The sequence below is a fragment of the Pocillopora damicornis genome, chromosome 12 (assembly GCF_964200805.1).
Source record: "Pocillopora damicornis chromosome 12, jaPocDami1.2, whole genome shotgun sequence".
Lineage (NCBI taxonomy): Eukaryota > Metazoa > Cnidaria > Anthozoa > Scleractinia > Pocilloporidae > Pocillopora > Pocillopora damicornis.
The window spans coordinates 11,840,461-11,860,253 of record NC_142681.1 but is presented as its reverse complement, the minus strand read 5'-3'; the positions used below and the strand labels follow the sequence as shown (position 1 = coordinate 11,860,253).

General features: G+C 38.4%; 1 protein-coding gene, 1 long non-coding RNA gene and 1 pseudogene across 3 annotated transcripts; 1 reads left to right on the top strand and 2 right to left on the bottom strand.

Moving 5' to 3' along the window:
• Nucleotides 1–871: 871 nt before the first annotated feature.
• Nucleotides 872–18,193, bottom strand: LOC149036502 (uncharacterized). The gene is made up of 4 exons (XR_016181599.1): nucleotides 18,077–18,193; nucleotides 17,847–17,965; nucleotides 1,338–1,564; nucleotides 872–1,010 (listed from the first exon to the last, which is right to left on the bottom strand). It is a non-coding gene; the product is annotated as an uncharacterized LOC149036502 (long non-coding RNA).
• On the bottom strand, nucleotides 9,878–11,114 carry LOC149036503 (uncharacterized; annotated as a pseudogene). The gene is made up of 2 exons (XR_016181534.1): nucleotides 10,772–11,114; nucleotides 9,878–10,509 (listed from the first exon to the last, which is right to left on the bottom strand). The product of XR_016181534.1 is annotated as an uncharacterized LOC149036503 (transcript).
• Nucleotides 11,177–13,223, top strand: LOC113667339 (uncharacterized). The gene has a single exon (XM_027183153.2). It carries the CDS (start codon nucleotides 11,291–11,293, stop codon nucleotides 12,794–12,796), a length of 1,506 nt encoding a protein of 501 aa, XP_027038954.2. The 5' UTR covers nucleotides 11,177–11,290; the 3' UTR covers nucleotides 12,797–13,223.
• Nucleotides 18,194–19,793: the final 1,600 nt, after the last annotated feature.

The following is a 19,793-nucleotide window of genomic DNA, read 5'->3' as shown; positions in this document are numbered from 1 at the left end:
TTTTCAACCTTCGCCAAAAGAGACATCATGAGGCTAAAACAAGATTATCGATCAAATATACGTTATGAAAATGCTTTGAGCAATTTTTACCTGGGTCATCCAAAACAAACGCTCCCATGATAACTTCGTGTGAGACCTTTTGCTGACGGCTTGTGCGTTGTACGTACGTGAGGGAGCGATACACAACACATTTTTTAACTTTTAAATGGTAGAAAAATTCCCTGCCGACATTTGTAACCCAGACAGCTCATAGCGACGAGGTCCACACGAAAGAAATAAATTATTTCATTGATGTGTATTTCATTGATTGTTTTATTGATGTGGTTCCCAGTATGCGCAGCAGACCATTAGTAATAAGCTCCTGGTCAACCTTGGGACACTTTTTCGACACCATAATTCCATGACATAAGGGACAGTACCCTGACGTTCTGATAGGTATAAGCATACCCCAATGCCGTGATCTGATTGGTGCGAGACTCATCCCCTAATGCGGTAATTTGATTGGTGCGAGATGATCCCCATAATACTGCGATCTGATTGGTGTGAGTAACATACCATTTGATGCGCTAACATAGATTTTTTTTTGTTTAAAGACTCTGAGCAAGTCGGGTGTTTCCCAGCATGCATAGCCTACCTGCAAGGATCATTTTAGAGGGAGACAGATGGAATGGGGTAAAGCTCATTCAAAATCGAAGTGCAATGTAAGGGTCTGAGATCGCGGTTCGTCTCACTCTTCCAGGCGAGAAATTATGACTGGTCCGTAGTCTCCATTTTCCCTGCCATTTGTAAGCTTTCCGCGCTCCGCAGTCTCCAGTCTCGCACCGGACTCGCTTTCACAAATTTAGCGGTAATGCTCAGTTCTTAGTATCAAATCTGTTTAAACAGCCTCTTCAGTGCTAGCTATTACTTTTCCTACTACTGTAACACTTAAATCCAAGTAGAGACTTAAATTAAACGTAAATTTTGGACAAAGTTGATTCGCCTAATTTACGTTTGGGCCGCTCATTTACCTGGAAAAGGAACAGTTAGAGGTTTTTTAAAATTTGTAATTCATTTTAATATTCCCTATCCGAGGCCAACTTTGTGCTGCTTAACTTAATTTTGTCCGCGTTATTGCGTTTTTTCACAACCAACACTTTGTAGTCTTTCAAAATGAAGGCATTCTTGGACAGCACACACACAAAAAATGAATAACCATTCGTGACCATCGCTTTTAACAACCAAAGGGTGGTTTATACCCCTTGCCGAGGTTAAAATATTAATATAAACAATATCACCGTGAGCTACTCTACATCGCATGCTTGGTTAAGCACGATAAACAAAAAATAATTACTTACTGTTCTCGCCTCTATCTTCTAGCGTTTTATAGTTCTTTCCCCTAGGTGCTATCGGTTCGTTTAACTGTGATTCCTGACAGGATTCAAGTAATTCCGTCGGTGGAGAGAGGACTCTGTGAGGAGGTTTCCCATCAGTGAATTCGAAATAACCGCTAAACGCCATGGCTCTTCAGTGGAACTTCTCGATGACACCGTGATTTCGTTACGTTCGTGGGTTTCTGGTGCAGCTACGTGGAGAGAAAACAGCTATTATCTTGCTATCACCCCATTGCATCTGTCTCCCTCAGCTATTATCTCTTGAAAGTATGCTTTCAGCTTTCGCAGGTTTAAAATAGTGATAGCATGTTAAACAAAACTTGATTCGCGAAAGAATGATCTTATAAAAGTTATATTGATGCAAGGCCAACCACAGAGAATTCAAAAGCCGATCTTACAATATTTCAGTACTAAGTCAGCACTGGCTAGCGCTCACACAATAAAAGTTTTATTGCAGAAATCAACATTTACTTTGTACAACTGCCGTGCTTTGTGAAATAAATTGACTGAGCTTGAGTTACAGGTTATCGTAACTGGATATTCAAAATATTAACAGGTATCAACTGGTATACATATGTTAACTTTATTATCGTTACAAGTGCTTTTTGAGCGGGGAAAGATCCGCCTTACTGGTTGCCAATTTTATTCAATATTTCAAACCAATACGATAAGGATTCCTGAGAGGATGACGACTTTTTGTTATGAATATTTATCGAGATGATCTGTCGCTTTCTAAGAGGAATGAACATTGAAAATGGTACTGTGGGGTACGATTGTAGTCAAACGTTGCAAACCTTCGATTATAGCTGTCGGAAAAAGGCAGAATATTCCTCCGATATGTACGGGCTTCAGCAGTAAATAGAAGGGGAAATGGTATATTGAGATGAAATGGGTGAGCTTGAATAACACAATTACAAGGGAGAAAATGGGGAAATGATAACTGCATATTTATAGACAGCGACAGAATTGACACCAATTTCTTTTTTTGACGCACGAACTGCTTAGTTATGAAGACGTGCGTGACCTTTTAACATGCCAAGTTTTAAAACCGACTGTCTTAAGCCTTCTTAAGGGTGAGTAGCGTTATCTCTTCATGTCTCAAAGCAACTAATTTATAGTTTATGGTTTTCAAATTTCGCAGCTTGTATTATCATAACTTTTTAAGCAGCTCATCTCCTGTTAGCTTTTTTTTTTTTTTTTTTTTTCATCCTTTTATTTAAGCCGGATAGATTAATTAACAATTAGATTTGTATACTAATTGATCATTTTATTATTAACTCGAACTAAATTCGCGAATAGCAAATTTTAATTGAACACAAAATGCCCGATTTCGCACGAACTAATCCTGAACGACCTCGAATAAATTCGAACAGGACTTCGAATAAACCTGAACGCAGTAAACTTATACAGCAAACGAAACGAAAAACAAACCCACACATTATCTTGCAAAACAAAAGACGCTACGTAATGAAAAAAACTACAATACGACGAAATGAATAGAAAAAAAAAAGATTATTTAACGTTAAATAAGCATGATCCATAGATTAAATGTTCTTTTGTCCGATCATTACGTTACAGTACATAACTTCAATAGATGAGCTTACGCCCGAAAGACGGTATCATTTAACCGGTCAGTGTAAAACGTAGACTGCAGACTGCAGACCAGGGGTAGAATGCAGACTCGGTTCTTTAGTGGAAATTTATGGATATTTCTGGTTTCTCTGAATGATTAAACTTAAAAGGAACTTGAAACTTCTACTTGCTCTAATCTGTTCCTATTTAAGGAAGACTCCGCTATTTTTCCAGTGAATATAAACACGTCACATCATAACTAAATTTCTTTAGCATCCCTTGTTGGCCAGCAAGAGGCCCGACATAGGCTAAGTAAACCATGATAGCTGCAGATTTACCACGGGTTAATATTGAAGTGAAACACCAAGCGGAATAGGAAAGGCAAACACCTGAGCTGAAAATATTGTTTGGAGGTTTTGAATCAGACCCTTATTTCGCACCCACAAATTTGCATTTAATTTGAAGAATTTGCACGCCTAACTTCGCGGCGCAAAACAAAGGTACAAGAAATTGGTTTTTATTGTCCAAGTAATCGAAAATACCGATGTGGCGAAAGTCTGCTTTCAAAGCCAAACAAAGTATAGATACAGATAGAGCTACACGTATGTTAAAGCTACCTAATGTTGCTCAGTAGAACTGTTTATTCCTTAACAAGGGAAATGTGTTTAACCGGCTGTGAATTGCATATTCAAACACTTACGTTTCTTATCGTTCTTACCTTAACACAATGTGTCAACGCCAAAACCGTCAATCGCCATGACGATTATTGACAACCTTTCACGACTTACGCGGCCTCAACCCCAGCTCACTCTTGAAGTTTTTCCGAGGAAGCGGGTTAATTTAGAACCCGAGTCTACATTTTACCCCTGGTCTGCAGTCTTCAGTCTGCATTTTATCCCCAGTCTGCAGTCTGCAGTTTGCAGTCTGCGTTTTACACTAACTGATTATTTAACTTTTTAGTAAAGTTTTATGGCAGTGCACAACGTATCTTGACCGAGTGTGGGATATCGATTAGTTTATCCAACAATTGTAAACCCCTTCAGTAAACGCGATTGTTTTAGGTAGTTTACTGTTCATATACGTCATATTCTCCAAACAATTATAAAAGAGAATGTACAGCGCTCGACTCCGATAGTGCAATAGATACACAGCAAACTACTGCCGAGAACATTGTCTTGATAAACTTGATAGACTTTTCACTTCTCATTTTCTGTATTCAGAATGTTCACATATTCTTATGATGAATTTATCGTTGGCTTACAATAATTACACAAGACCACAGAGCGACATACCTACATAATGATGGTTATCTCCATTGAACTAAAAAAGATCAACATTCCCTTGAAGCCATCGTGATGGTCTTTCAATTACGAGAGAAAGGTCCCTTGCGTTACCCCAAATCAGTGGTTTACTCTTTGGTTTCTACTCTGTATTTCTCTTCAATTCCCATTATCGACCCTTTTTATTCCTCGACATCCCCTTAAGATATGCCAAGTAACAAAGAAGTATTTAAATTTATCTTATATTGAGAACTGTCCCCTTTTTCCCGAGGCTATTGTTTATTTTAGCAGACATTTCCGAGATCATGCAATCTCCCTTGGTGTGTTCGTAAATGATAGACTGGAGTGATATAATGGCACCAAAAGCGGAAGAACGAAATATCAGGAGGCAGCATTTCGACCCAGAAGAGTCAGAAAATGGCCCGAGTTTTCTTGATTTCATCTTTAATGAATTAGATATGCCAGACGTTTGCCAGTTGTGATCGTGGTTTGAGCGCAGGTGTGTTGGGGTCGATTCAATAATACATGACCCTAGGTACCTCCAGGAGAGTAAACAATCTTCGAGACCAGTATGTATTCAGTTTTTTTCATCACCGTCACCAATATCAGACAAGAGTACGGATTTCTCAAAAATTTCTTAAGTTTTTGTTGAAGTATTTTCTGAAACGCAGAGACTAAATGCCCGACAGCCGGGCACGGTCTCAAGTAGACTTAATGCCCAACAGTAAAAAATTTTCACGCAATTTCTGCCGAAAGGTTCTTTCAAACCTCTTAAGAATACAAAATGTTTGTTAAGGAATGTAAAGCGATTCCAAAACCTAATTTGTTTTTTTAGTGGATAGATTCTCCGATTCTACAATATCGCTCGGTTGTCGACACTTTGAAACTCTACGCTTCTGATCAGACTGCCGGGCACAGTCTCAAATGGACTAAATGCCCGGCAGTCATAAATTTTCATCTTAAGAAGTTTGAAAGAACCTTTAAGTGGAAGTTGCGTGAAAGTTTTTGACTGCCGGGCATTTAGTTACTGCCTTTCTAAAAGAATGAAATATCTTGCAGTTTTAAACTGTGCACAAGGCAATGATGACACACTTTGTCAAAAGGTTACTCTTCATCAAGATCAATGAGTCGTTACCAAAGACAACAAAGTATAATTATTAAAGATGAAACAAAAGTATCGTTAAAAAGCATTTAGTTAGTTTATAATTAGTGAGGCGGTTAGTTAGTCACTTTAGTATGACTTAATTTTTCGTTTATATTAAGAAAGTATTTAATGTGCGAATTCGAATTCCGAAGTTATTTACGTCTGAGCTGTCGTGATGAGCTTCCGAAGTGTAACCGCCTTGTCTAAGTTTCTTAAGTGGACGTACCTACTTTGTCTACTCGTTTGACCTTGCGTTAATTAATTTGGACCTGACCCACACGTAACTCTTGTTTTGACTGGCATAGAATAAAATAAAGAGTGGACCATTGGACCCATGGGCTATTAGACTATTGGACTATATTTTGGACACCTTTTTTTAACCATTTTTTTGGATTTTTTTTCTTTTAGGACCATTTTATGGTGGGGAGGCAAACTAATAGTACTTAGGGAGAGGTGGGATGCAATCAATCAGTACTCAGGGAGGGGTGGTAGGCAGACTGTTGTTACTGAGGGAGGGGTGGAGGACGAACTATTAGTAACTGCTACTGATTAACGGAATTTTCATTGAGTCATACAAATTATTTTGAGCGGTTTTTCGACAGTTTACTCAGTTGATCAAAAGCATTATGATTAAGTACTTTGTTGTTCAGATGGAAAGTCTCGTGAAATTGTTTGGTTGAGCGTTCTAACAACAAATGCTTGATCTCCCAAGGTTAGAATTGTCGAAAATCAACCCACTTCACGAGCTCACAGGAACGTTCTTCCAGATCGAACTGATTTGTTCACATGCTAAACTTCATTTATAGTGCAAAAATAGGAGCCATTGAAGCCAATAAATCAGTTCCAAACTTGGTGGAAAAACAGCCCAAATACTGCTAAATAGTTCTAAATGTGAAGCCATTTTTAAAACCCAAGAAAAATTTCGGGAAAACGCCATGTTTTTAGTCGACCGTCAACCGTAGTTTCTAGCCCCTTCGTCCTCCATCTTGAATCCCAAAATGCTTTACTTGACCTATGAAACCGTGCCTTTAATACATTGTGCAATGGCGTTACACAATCTCCGAAAATTTGCAAGTAAAATGAGCGACGAATTTAGTCAATGTTGCTCGCGTTTTAAGGATGCAATCAAATTCACTCAACCGGAATTAAGATATGAGGCGAGGGAAAAAGAGAAAAGAGTGCTTTTTACTTTGGAAATTCCTTATCCTCTTTTAAGAGAATGGCATAAAATTGTTCAAGAACGAAACGTTCTGTCGCGTGACACTTCCGGTCAAGATTTGTCAAGCGGATGTGAAGAGATGGAGGCAAATTCTCCTTCTACAAGCGCAGCAGAAAACTCACCCACGGCAAAAAGGTTCAGCTACGTAGATTTGGTGGAAAAGTGCACATACCGGCAATGCTTTGCCTTAAGCGATGATGAAAATATACGAGATGGAATTGATGAAGCTTTGTTAAATATTGCTTATAAAATTTCATTAGATTACAAAAAAACTAAGGGCAGGGCAGGAAAAGAGTTGGATAATCGAGTCCGAAAGTTTCATGTTATGGAGGGTCAAAAAAAACCTGTTCATGAACTCTATCAAGAAATTGAAAACATACAAAATGAGCTACAAGATTGGAAAAAGGCCTATGAAGATTTAGAGTTGGAGAAGGAAAGAATCTATGAGGAAATGGTGCTGGCAGTGAACCAAAAGGAAAATGAAACCCAAGTTTTGCAGAAAACAAACAAAGAGCTTGAAGATTATATTGCATCATTAGAAAATTCAGTGGGAGTTAGTTCATACCAGGGAAAACCTCTTTCAACTGTGAAAAATAAGTTCAGGACCTTGAAAACTTTTATTTCACGAGTCAAAGCTGCTCTCTGGTTCTGCTCTTCCTTTGGTGTTGAACTACTAGGGTTAACTGTCAAAGAATCAGACAGTGATGTGGTTCACAACATAACAAGTAAACCCAACTGTCAAGATTTAGCCACTCAAGCGGAAGGAGAAAGAAAGTATAGTACCTTGTCCATACATGAAAAAGAGAATGTTAAAAAAAATCCTTTTCTTATTAGACAAATTTTGTGTGGGGGATTCATTTTACCACGAAATTTCCATGATCACTGATAGTTTACCAAGGTCCTACTTGGTCAAACAGTGCGGTGATGAACTAAACAAAATGTGCAAAATTGAACCACTAAATGCTAAGTTTGAAGGGGCCAAAGTAACTTCTGTTGAAACAGGGTTTAAAATACATATCTCTGATTTCCTGAAGCAAAACAGTGACTTTGACCCCATCACTGATAAAATCAAAATCAAAATCAATGGTGATGGTGCCAGAATGATGAGAAATTCAAATTTTATTTTACTTTCATTTTCCATTCTGCAAACAGAGGAGTCCGTAATGTCTGCAAAAGGAAACAGAACACTTGGCATAGTCAATGGAACCGAGAGTTACCACACAATAAAAGAGTCATTCCAGAGTTTATTCAATGAGGTAAATGACTTGACTGCCAAAGGTAAAATGAATGTGGATGGCCAAGAGATTAAAACTGAATTATATCTTGGTGGTGATTATAAATTTATTTTACTGATGCTTGGACTAAAGGGGGCAACATCTAATTGAAAGGCTCAGAGCAAGAACGACCCCTTGATTTTTCGGCCATTTTTGAAAGTGTTCAGAAGTAGTTGAATTTTGGCATGTGGACTTAGTTTTACTCGATATACACTGTTTTGGTTTTTTTTTCGCTGGTTTGCGCTTTGTTTTCGAGAAATAACTTATGCAAAAAACCTTGAATTTCGTAGCGGCTTTCATTGAATGAAGCCGAAACAAAAGAAGCCTTTTGTTTCATCAAAACAATACAGCCCCCGAGAACTTGCATATTCATAACCAGTGTAAAGAAAGAGTATGCTTTTTGTTTTGAGTTTAAAACACCGTTTAGCAAACGTAAAATATCCTTGAACAAACTCGCGCTACAGCAGAATTGAAGACAAAACCAAAGATACGTTGACATAGCCAAAAGTTCATACGAAAACGCTCCTGTCGAACGCTTACGCGAAGGAGTGCCGCCGGTTTATTTAACGATAAAATTAATGTCGTGTAATCGAATATTCTCGTAGCACAGTCGGTTAGGCATTGGTCTCACAGTCGGACGGTTGGTACAGCTCTTTTTTTAACAAATGTCTTTTTTTTCGCTCACCCTTTTTTTTCCTTCTCTTTTTCAACTCGGGAAGAGGTAAGACATTTTTGAGAGTTTGATACGTTGACTTATGCCTGGTGTAAAACACACAAAAATGATCGCTGGAGAATCAACAATGACTATACAAGTTATAACACTCCCCCCTTAGCAAGAACACTGAAAGAAATGTTTGAAATGTCTAAAACATCTAGAGATAATTACTGTTGCGATATTCAACCTATACTAAATATCCCACTGGATCGTATAGTGGTAGGCGAGCTGCACTTAATGCTGAGAATCACAGATATTTTGATTGGAAATCTGGTGCAGGAGTGCCTTGACTGGGATAAAGATGATGACTTAGACCATAAAAAGGGGGCAGCAACAGGGTTACGCCTAAAAAGCCTTATTAGGGTAATCAAATCTTGTGGTGTTTCTTTTGATGTGTGAGAACTAAGAAATGCAGATGGGAAAGGTAGCGGGAAACATGACTGGACAAGTCTCCTTGGAAAAGACAAAAAGATCCTTTTCACTGACCTTCCCAGTAAGCTACATAGCATTCTCCACCCAGAAACAGCATCAACTGTGGTTGCAGTCTGGACAGAGTTTGCAGAAATTTACAAAGTTGTCAATGACTGGAACCCTGAGAAAGACCCCACAGAATTTTTCATGAAAGCCAAAGAGTGGATTTCTCTTTTTGTCAGTCTAAATGGCAAAAGAGAAGGGTATGAGAAAGCCAGAGTTACCCCATATATGCACATTATGGTTGCACACATTCCCAAGTTCTTTGAGCTCCACCACTCAGTCAAAATATTTACAGGGCAAGGAGTTGAAAAGAACAATGATGTAGCACGCGCAATAATTCTGAGAAAGTCCAACAAGTGGGATTCTGCAGGAGATGTTCTGCAACAAGAGCAACGTCAGTGGAGCTTAAAGAACACAAGTGGGAAGTACGCAATTACATGAAGCGCAAGGAGAACTACTGGGATGTTGAAATTAAAGAAAACCAAAAAAAGGCATGAGTAAATTTAAGTCAAGATCCTCTCCAGCAATCTATTGAAGCTCAAAATGAACATCTCCTCCCTGAGTCCACTACCACTGACACTAGCTGTTCTCATATGACAGTGAAGCAATTGAAAGAAGAATTAAAGAGAAATGTGAGAGGATTCAGCAACAAAACCAAGGCTGAACTAATTAAACAACTGAAGGAAATTTGTCAATAAGAAAATATGGAATATTTAGTATTCTGGGAGCATGAAATGGCTTTAGTTACTCTAAGGGGGGACTCCCTTACACATTCAAAATTATATAAACAAACTACATGACAAGCACAGAGTGCAGTGAAAACACATCAACTCAACAAAATTATAATTAACTTTGTAAATAAAAGCAATTTCAAGCAAATTCATACTGTAGATTAAGCCTAAGGTTATTAGATAGGGGCCATGTATATTCTGTACATTCAACTCACTTGTTGGTCATATTCTTAGCAGCTTTTGCATTCAAGTGGAACCCCTTACAGTCCCTAAAGCCATTACAGTTAATTTCAATTTCAGTTTGTGTTTATAATATCTATGATTGAATAGTTACAGGTTGGCGACTGAAATCGATTGATAGTTTCTCAATTAACATTCTCTGATCTTCTTGAATTTTCCCATTTATAATAGAATATGTTTTTGGTGATTTTGCTAAAAACAATCTAATTTTAAATGGATATTTAACCCTTACCCCATCACCATTACAATCAATAACCCTATCCCAGTTTTCCGGTAAATCACATTTTTTAAAATCATCCTTATCTAACAAAGTATACCCCTTCTCCCTTCCCTCCCTTCCTTTACCAAAAAACGAAAACAATCATGATCTAAGTCCAAAATAGCATTAGACCTTGATTTACTTCTTAATTTAAAGAGGACTGTTAATCTCAGGTTATCAAAGTTTCGAGTTAACCTCTCTTTATCAACAATTGGCTTGTCATAAGTTCTGTAAGAAAAATAATGAAAATGGAAACATTGTAAGAGGAGTTGTCTATGAACAAGTAATACTCAAAGCAGTGCAAAGGCAGAAGAAAAAGAAAAGCAGCAATCACTGCGTGTATTATTGGTGAAAAAAAATTAGTTAAGTATAAACCTTTCTATGTATGAGCTTATACGAGTGCATCTCTCTTGTTAATTCCGTATTTCAGCATGTTCAATTGTAATGGTAATTTAAGTACAGTTTGAAAAAATGATACAACAATAAATACTTAATAAGATCGGTAGTCAAGTTCTCTTCATCTTCCCAACTATTATGAAACGCGCTGTATCCTTTCCAATTCACCAAATATTGAACCTGAAGATTTTAATTATAAAACTTTAGCATGTAAGAAAATTAATGACATACATCGTAGACCAGGGCAAATTGTGAACTCACCGTTCCATATGATGTCCTCCTCGAGATTCACCTTTCCACGGCAAAATAATCAGAAGAAATTAGCTTTCCTTTTTCTACATTTTTTTCATCCCAAAGAAGGTCTGCAGAAGAAACATTGTGTAATTGAAGAAATAAACCGCGGCTATTCTTGCTCGAACCCTTACGCCGCTCGCCATAATTTGCTGTATGTAATCTGATGCAAGAACGCATGCGTAGTAGGAATTTTTTTTTTTTTTTTCAAACCGCTGACTGTCACAGATTTCTGGCCATGACATGTTTGTGATCGTTTTAAGACGCTTCTGAGATTATATGCTCCCTCTTGACACGTTCGTAGACGAAAGAAACTCGAGTAATGGCTTCAAACACGTACGAACCAAATACCAAGAGGCAGCGTTTGGATCAAGAACAGTTAGAAGATGGTCGGTCACGTTTTACGACCATTGAGCTCGACATGAAGAGATATAGCACGTGGGTTCGTGAGCTTTCAGAAGATGGACTTGTCAGCATATTTGAGCTGGGAGTCAAAGTTAGAGAGTCAGTTACCTTAACCATAGACGTTGACAAAGCGTTCCTGGAGGAGGCTCTGACCTCTCAGATGAAACCGATCCAAGATAGCGTCTCCAACATCGAGACAGAGGTAAAGAGACAGGTAAATACTGTGCAAGAGAACGTCAGCCGAGAGGTGAAAACGCTCACAGAAGATTTGAAAGAAAATATCCAGAATGCCCTCGATCCTAAGATTAAAGAAATTGGCGACGCGATGACTGATATCAAGGAGCAAGTGGATAAACAGGTTACTAGGGTCCAACAAGAAGTCAACAACAGTGTTTCCGAGCGTGTGACAAAATTGCACACGAGCGTTGTGGGAATTGAACAACAAGTCACGACTAAAGTTGAGGAGATTAAGAGGAGGGTCATTCAAGATGTCGGTAAGGAAATCGAGGGCATGAATAAGAACGTACAAGTTTTAAAAGGAGACGTGTCTAAGCATTTAACTGGTATCAACGATTCCCTGACCGAAAGAGTTAATACCGTTGCTGAGAGGGTGCCGCCACTTAGCAGTTTGAACACCACCATCACCCAGTCAGCGAAAAACATTCAGACCCAGATTACCAGCACGTTTCAGGAGATGAAGAGTTCTGAGTCACGCGTATGTAACGAGTTAAAAGGGATAAAGAGTGAAGTCTACATATGCAAAGAGAAAATAGATGAGATCTCCAAGAGTTTGGTGAAACCTGGAGTCAAAGGAGTTGTGGGAGAAATGACTGTACTAAAAATTCTAAAACACCGCTTTCCTAGTTGGTCGGTGGAAGACGTCGCTTCATCTGGCCAGAAGATGGGCGATATTGTCGCAACAACTGCATTAGGCGATGAAATAATGATCGAGGTTAAGAATCAAACGAAACCAGTTCCCCTTAACAAATGCAACAAGTTTGAAGAAAACCTGACGGCATATCCCAGCTTTAAAGTTGGAATCCTGTTATCTTTAAAGAGTGGAATTTCCAATCATTCACCAGCCAGAGATTTTGAAGTAAAATTCCTTCAAAGTAAAAATCAGTACCGGATCTATATGCCTAACGCAATGCAAGAACCTGATGGAAATAGAGTGGTGTGGAGCGTGCTCATGGCTGAGCAATTGGCACAAATACGAATGGAGTTAACAGGCGGTCAAGTAAAGGGGCTTGAGGAAATCTGCGCTTGGTTCAAAAGGGAAGTGGAGCAAGCAAATGTTTGTAAAGAAAGTCTTAAGAATTTGGAGAAGGCTATGAAGAAGTTGAAAGATGACATATCTCCGTTTTTCGAAATCTTGAGGAAGACAAAGGAAAGTTTACACGAACTCTTGCATCCTGTTTCATAGTCAGTTACTAACATTTACTCAGGTAGGGCCACTTGTCACAAGCTCGATGCTTTGATGTAACAGCGCGAACAATCACAGTTGAACTTGACTTTCTTTTAAAGTACCTCACGCCTTGGTACTTAGCTCAACCTTTTATGTAGCATGTGACGGCATGTGTAGTTTGTCTCATGTAAGAAACTGCATTATGATATTCCTTTGATGCAGTCTTTTTGTACCCGAGAGCTAAAACTAAACAAGCGATTTATACTTAATGTAATTCACCAACAATTCAACTCTATTTTTGGTATCTTTGTATCTGGTTGATCCGAACATCTACTTTCCATCTCGAAAAATATGATCGGTACCAAAGCTGAGTGAGAGGCAGACTGTTTTGACCAGTTTAGGTGCACGTAGTCGAGACAAACTTTAATAAAATATCACTTTGCTGGAACAGAGTATCTATTTCGCGGAAACGATACTGTCCTAGGCGCTTTACAGATCAAGTTCTACTATAAGATTAATAATAGAACAGGAACTTCAACGAGCCTGCTGGTTACCAGCCGATGTATAATATTAACAGATTATATAAAATGTTTTAAGGATCAATATCAGTATCTGGGCACCTGCCCACCTACCCTCCCCTAACCCAACAACAGTCTATTTTTAGTTTTTTCTAATGTTGTCAGTCTAATTGAGCGTGTTTTAATGCATTGTATTCTACAATACTGGTGCGGTACGTGTCCACACTCGACAAACACAAACATATCTATAGTTCAGTTATTTACGCGGCCAATGGATGTTTAGTTCACCAGTATTTGTCAACAGTTGTCTGCAGTTGTCGCTGATTAATAGAGTTCAGAGTTGCTAAAAAAAGACAACTACCGAGGTTTTGGTAACTTCTTTTAACGTGGGTCGTTCGTTCCGCCGCATTAACCCCCACGAGTCCTCCATGTCCTCACAGATATACTTTTCGGCAGACCTGGACATCAATCCCACCTACTACCTTCTTCAACATGTTTATTCCGGCGATTACCTGTTTGTTTCGGGGATAAATCACGAAAGGGTTTGAATGCTATCGGTAGCCCTCTTTCCATTTTATAAGTTGCTCTTGTGAAACAATCGTCAGCCTGTATCACACTAGATGTCAACATAATTAATTGTAGATATTAGTGAAAGTAATTGCTTTCGGCATTATGAGAACGCATGGCATTCGTATCGCTTCATTCTGGATGCTACGCAATTTCAAGGTTTGGGCGCCATCATTGTTTGGCCGACTACTCGCCTCGATTTCATGCGTTGAATGCCGCTGGGTAATGTAAGTGAAGCTATCCACTCCCATGCTTGATCGAACGCACTGTACTTATTCTTGATTTCTTGATTCTTGGGTCGAATCATCAGTAAATGTTTCTCAGTCTCGTTTTGTTTGAATTCTGTCCACCGAACTAGTCACACGCAATGAAGGATTTAAGGATACTGTAGACCTTCACAGACCAAATTTTGCCATTTTTTCACCTCAAACAAAGTATTACTATTTTAACAACAGTTTCCAAAAAACATTGTTGTAAAATATCGAGACGCACTCGAGTTATTTACAAAAACATTTTCCGAACTGAATTCTTCGGGGGTGAAGGGAAGTAAAGTCACTTGTGAAAAGCCAATTATGATATGTCAACACAAATGACTTCTGTGACCTTTTCCTCGCAGAACACATCTGGGGTAGTATCAATCGTATAAACATCTTCCCATTTCAGTTACACGTGTTCATCACAGTAGTTCGTGAAATTATGGGTAGAGACAAAAAGGGAGAGCATTTTTTTTGGGTTGAAGCTAGGAAGAAGCCTAGCCGTAAGAGCCAGACATTGAAGAATTTTGATGAAGAATGGAGGGAAAATCTCGCCGTAACGGACATGGACTCCTGGTATGAGCAATCTTCGCTACTCACCCTCGAGCAACCATCGACAAAAGTTCTGCTGCTCGGCTTTAGTGAGAGTTGAATTTTCCATTCCCTTGAATTTCTTCTTCTTGCGGGCATTCCGAATTGAACGAAGCTCTGTCACACACAGCTGCAGGATAGTTTCCCACGAATCACGGTTTTGTCGAAAGTCTCCTGGGACTCTGCTTCTGTGTTTTTATTGGCGGTTTATGATCAACCAGAGGCGTGATGTGTTAACAAAACTTTGGAAGCAAAAAAAATCACTCGCTTTTTCCGCGAGTGTGTCTTCTTTAGACGAATCAATGAAGCCTTTCCGGATTGACTTGAAATTTGGTCCGGAGGCTTCCTATGATACCAATTTAAAACAGCGTGTGGGGCTTTTCCGTTTTTCGAAATTAATCTCCCGCAATACTATCCGACGTAACGTGTATTGGTAAAATTTTGATAATTAAACTTAAAAGAAAGATTGCAAGGCAGCCAATAGGAATATCAAAAAAGCAACACACAGATTTGAAGACCAAGCCCTTAAGATTGACACTGAGCAGAAGTTTTATTTGTGCGGTTCGATTTGATACCCGATTAATTCGCTCAACGAACCATCGTCCGTTTCGCATCGTGGCGCTTGAGTCATTTTATGATTAGATCAAGTTAAAACGAAATAGGGTAATAAATTATGATTAACCAAGTTGATAACGTAAATTGGCTAAAGAGTTTAAAAGCTGACATTTCGAGCGTTTCCCTTCGTAAGAGCGATTGGAGGAATTATGGGTTGTTTGTGGGTTTATATGCAGAAAATGGAGCTACGTTATCGGTGGGAATATGGTGACGAGAAAACAAGAATAACTTAGTTGAATGAAAAGCGCGAGTTGATACCGTGGGAGTTAAGAGTGCCGATTTGAAAAATAAATTTTTGTTCTAGAGTTTTGCGGCTTTCCGAACTGCCTTGATGTAGGGAAAGGCCGCAATGTGCTATATGCTGCTTAGAATGATTAGGGAGATTAAAGTGTTTAGCGACTGCTTTGGATGCGTCCTTGACATTTCTTTCTACGTCGCGTAGGTGTTCTCGGAATCGGTCGCCTAGTCGTCTTCCCGTTTCACCAAAGTATAACTTTTCGCAATAAGAGCAAGTTATGCAGTAGACGACACTGGCGGAGGTGCACGTGAAGTGATCGCAGTAAAACGAAATAGGTTTCTCTGGATAGTGCATTTCATAACCATTCCATATATATATATATATATATGAGGTGGCTATATAGTCTTTCCTCCATCCTAGCATCAGCACTGCACTGATGAGGCCCAGAAGGCCGAAACAGTACTGTCTGCAGTTAGTTATATATATATATATATATATATATATATATATATATATATATATATATATATCTTTGTTATTTTAAGGATCAGGTAGACCTTCACGGGTGTCCTTCGCTAATAAAATTATTACCGCGCTATTTAAAGCGTAACCACCGTAATATTTCCATATCAAACATATCGTATTAGTTACAAAGATCTTTCAGTCATACTGGTATCGAGAGACTGATAGCTCGTGATAATAGCGCAATAATGGTTTCGTCACTATTGAACTTTTCTAAAGGCATGTGTGAAAGCTTTGAAAGCTCTTTTTTTTTTTTTAAAGATTCGGAGTGAACTGAATCAATGATGCCTAGTTTTGTTTTCAAGTGTTTAAAGCTGTTTTACAGAATCAAGTCAGTTGATAAAACCAAATCATCTTGTTATTACTCCTCTACCGATGCAGTAGCACAGTTTCTTTTGAAAGTTACCTCGTTTTTCTTCATTATTGAGGTCGAAACATCAGTAGATGTTTATCAGTCGTTTGCATTCCATCTACAGAACTAGTCACTCGCAATAACGGATTTAAAAGAACAAAGATCACACAGGATATCAAATATGACGTATAGGTACCAAAGATCGTATGCTCTGACTAGTAGCAAGTGATAATAACGTGACAATGTTTTTGTCACTATTGAACCTTTCTAACGGCATGTGATAAAGTTTCGAAACCTTTCATTTTATAGTTTCGGAGTGAACTGAGTCAAATAATGCCTGATTTTGTTTTCAAGTGTTCTAAGCCGTTTTATACAAGATTAAGCTGGCTACAAGGGAAAATCGCTTTTAATGTAGCATGGTTACTAAATTAAGTTTACCGCTCACTTGCTTTCAGTTTTTTTAGTCAGGCGCTTGCCTGGTGCCTGACTTAGAAACTACGCCAATTTTGAAACTCAAAATGCAAATTTGACTGAGGCATTTAAAACTCCACAGACTGGTATTTACAGCAAGTTGAAAATGGAAAAAAATCGAGTGAGGAAAATTAAATCAGATCTTGGCCGTAACTGCCCAATTGGTCTCAGAGCAGTCCGAAAAATTCGCTGTCATGAATAGGATGAATCAGTGATGTATATGTATCTATGATGTCTAGTAGATAATAAAGTGAAGATATCCTGGGGATACAGGGGAATAACATTCCATAATTATCTGAATTGTCAAGAAGAACAAGGGGGATTGTTTTGGGAATTACATTTATTCTTGAGCTGGGCAAAATATGTCAGAATTGTACATTTGGTTTTCGGGGCATCCAGTTGTTTATCGTTCATTAGAAACAAACTCGACCTTGCTTTTGTCATGCCAAAGCTAGAAACCGCACCTTGAATATTTTCATGCAGTTTCTAAGTCGTTATGAATGAAATAAAGATGGTTCGATTGTAGAGCTTTTATCTGAAAGGCGCCATCATCTAGCACTGGTGTGAAATTTCGGGACAGTGCACGGGATATTTCGACCAAGTGTGAGATATGGATTATTTGATTTTACTGTTGTGGCTTGTTTCAATGGCATAAAATTGTTTTCTTTAATCAGGTCATCGTTTTATTTTGTTCTCCTCACTATTTAGGAGAATGTAATACCCACCTTTCGAATAAAGAACAGACAAAGCAAACTATAGCCCAGGGCATTTTGATCTATATATGTATAAACAATATATACAAAAATTTCGAAGCGGTCATGACGAAAACGTAGTTCAAACAGTTCCGCGTGAATGTAAGGAGATTGCGGTGTAGAGCTGTGACCAGGCCTTACAAAAAGCTCATTTCAACAAATGAAATAATAAGATGTTAGGAACTCACCTTTGATCCCTCCAGTTTTCTTTATAACAGCCGAGACAACACACTTCTATTAAACTTCAAGGATGGATGGAAACTCCGCGCATATCAGCTGGTATAAAGGTGTTTGCAGTAAATTATTCCTACGTACAGGAAATCAAAATTTAGACACTGAATAACATGACCTATAAATAAAAAAAAATAGTTTTCTATAAACCAAAGACAGAATGATAATTGGAAATGCAAGGATTCACCGGGAAAGTTTATCAAATGCTCTTAGCAGACTTTTGTAAGTAAATTCGTGTAGTTTTCCTCGTAAAGATAAACACGTAAATTTTACATCTTTGACATATTTACAAAGGCTGAACAGACGACAATAATTCTTGTCAATACTGCCAGGTTACTAGGTTACGGGGACTTTTGCCAAGAATCGAGATTCGTTTCTACAAAATAAAACGATGAATAATGAATATTGCACTCTGAAGTTGTAGGGAAAAAAATGCAATTTGTTTTTTGAAAATAATTTATGATAAATTCAGTTTTACACTGCATGATCATGATATGCTAAAGTAAAAACCCGCAGTCTAGCGTTTCTCTATTAAACACATGAAACACCGTTCTCTCATTTCCGGTACGGTTGCAATAAGCGATCGGTTGGTTAATCCTAAAATTGCTATAATCACGGTATCTAGCTGCACAGTTTTTTTTCTTACCTTCAATTTGTTACGGAGCAGTTAAATAGCCAAATTAAAAAAGAACTTTTCAATATCCTCAGGGTAATAAGTTAAAGGGGAGTTCAATGATGCGATGCGTTGATATAAATCGTGTGTAATGGCTTATAGCCCATCGACGCGAGACCAGAACGGGGAGATCATCTCGCGAGTAGCGAAAGACGTCTCCTCTCGCGCGCAACTTCCGCATCGCCCTCGCCTAATACTCGTTTCCACTCACGGTGACTTCTTTTATGATTTTTGATTGTTACAACACAACTGGAAGGAAAAGAAAAACAAGTATACTGGGAACGAGTTAAGAGAGAGAGAGAGACCGAAAGTGAATCAAGTACTGTTGACTTTCTGCGTTACCATCCCTGCGGAATAATTTTTAATATGGCGGTTGAGTAACTATGTCAATAGTACCCTAGAGGGTACTGAATTAAAGATCCTCATACTTTCTCTATTCTTTATCTCATGGACGTTGAAAAGGAGTTGATTCTCCAGCTCAGTATCTTCTCCTGGGCCACAGAGTTTTCCATCTTTTACTCCAATGACAGAATGGTTACAGGGAAAATGTCCACTCCTTTTCTTGTTAACCCTTTACACCCTAACATCAGTATGCATATTCTCCATACTGTTCTCTATACATTTCCAAAGAGGCTGACAAGGAGAATTTGTTTAACAATCAAGAGCTGCTTAAGTTGGTGATCATCTCCTCTATTCCCATGACTTTCATGGTTGATTCAGGGCAGATATTGTAAGGAGAAATTAGATGCTAGTCACTCCTAGTTGCCAAAGGGTTAATAATAACACCACCCTGTCGAATGGAAACTGAAGTAAAACGTTTTTTAGTTCCACTCAGGACTTACCTGTTCTAGCGAGCTAGGGCAGGCTTGCTTAATGAAAGCACAGTTTGAAATTATCCAGATTTATCCATCGTGACAAAGTTCTAGGTTTTGGAGTTGCAATGTAGGGTTGATATTTTAAAAAGAGCACCTATTCTTGAGATCAACCCAGGAAAAACTTTACATTAAAATCCAAACATTGAAACAATAAAAACACTCAGGTACGATGGCCCGAAATAACTTCACGGCAAAAGAAATAACCTCGTGACAAAAGAAAAAGACTCACGGCAAAAGGATGCAGCAAGCAATGAAAATTATCCAACGAAAACAACGCTTTGTACTAGCAATAAATAAAACGCTACTGGTATTACGTAAATCTTACGCAACCTCACGCAAAAACGTGAACTCTATAT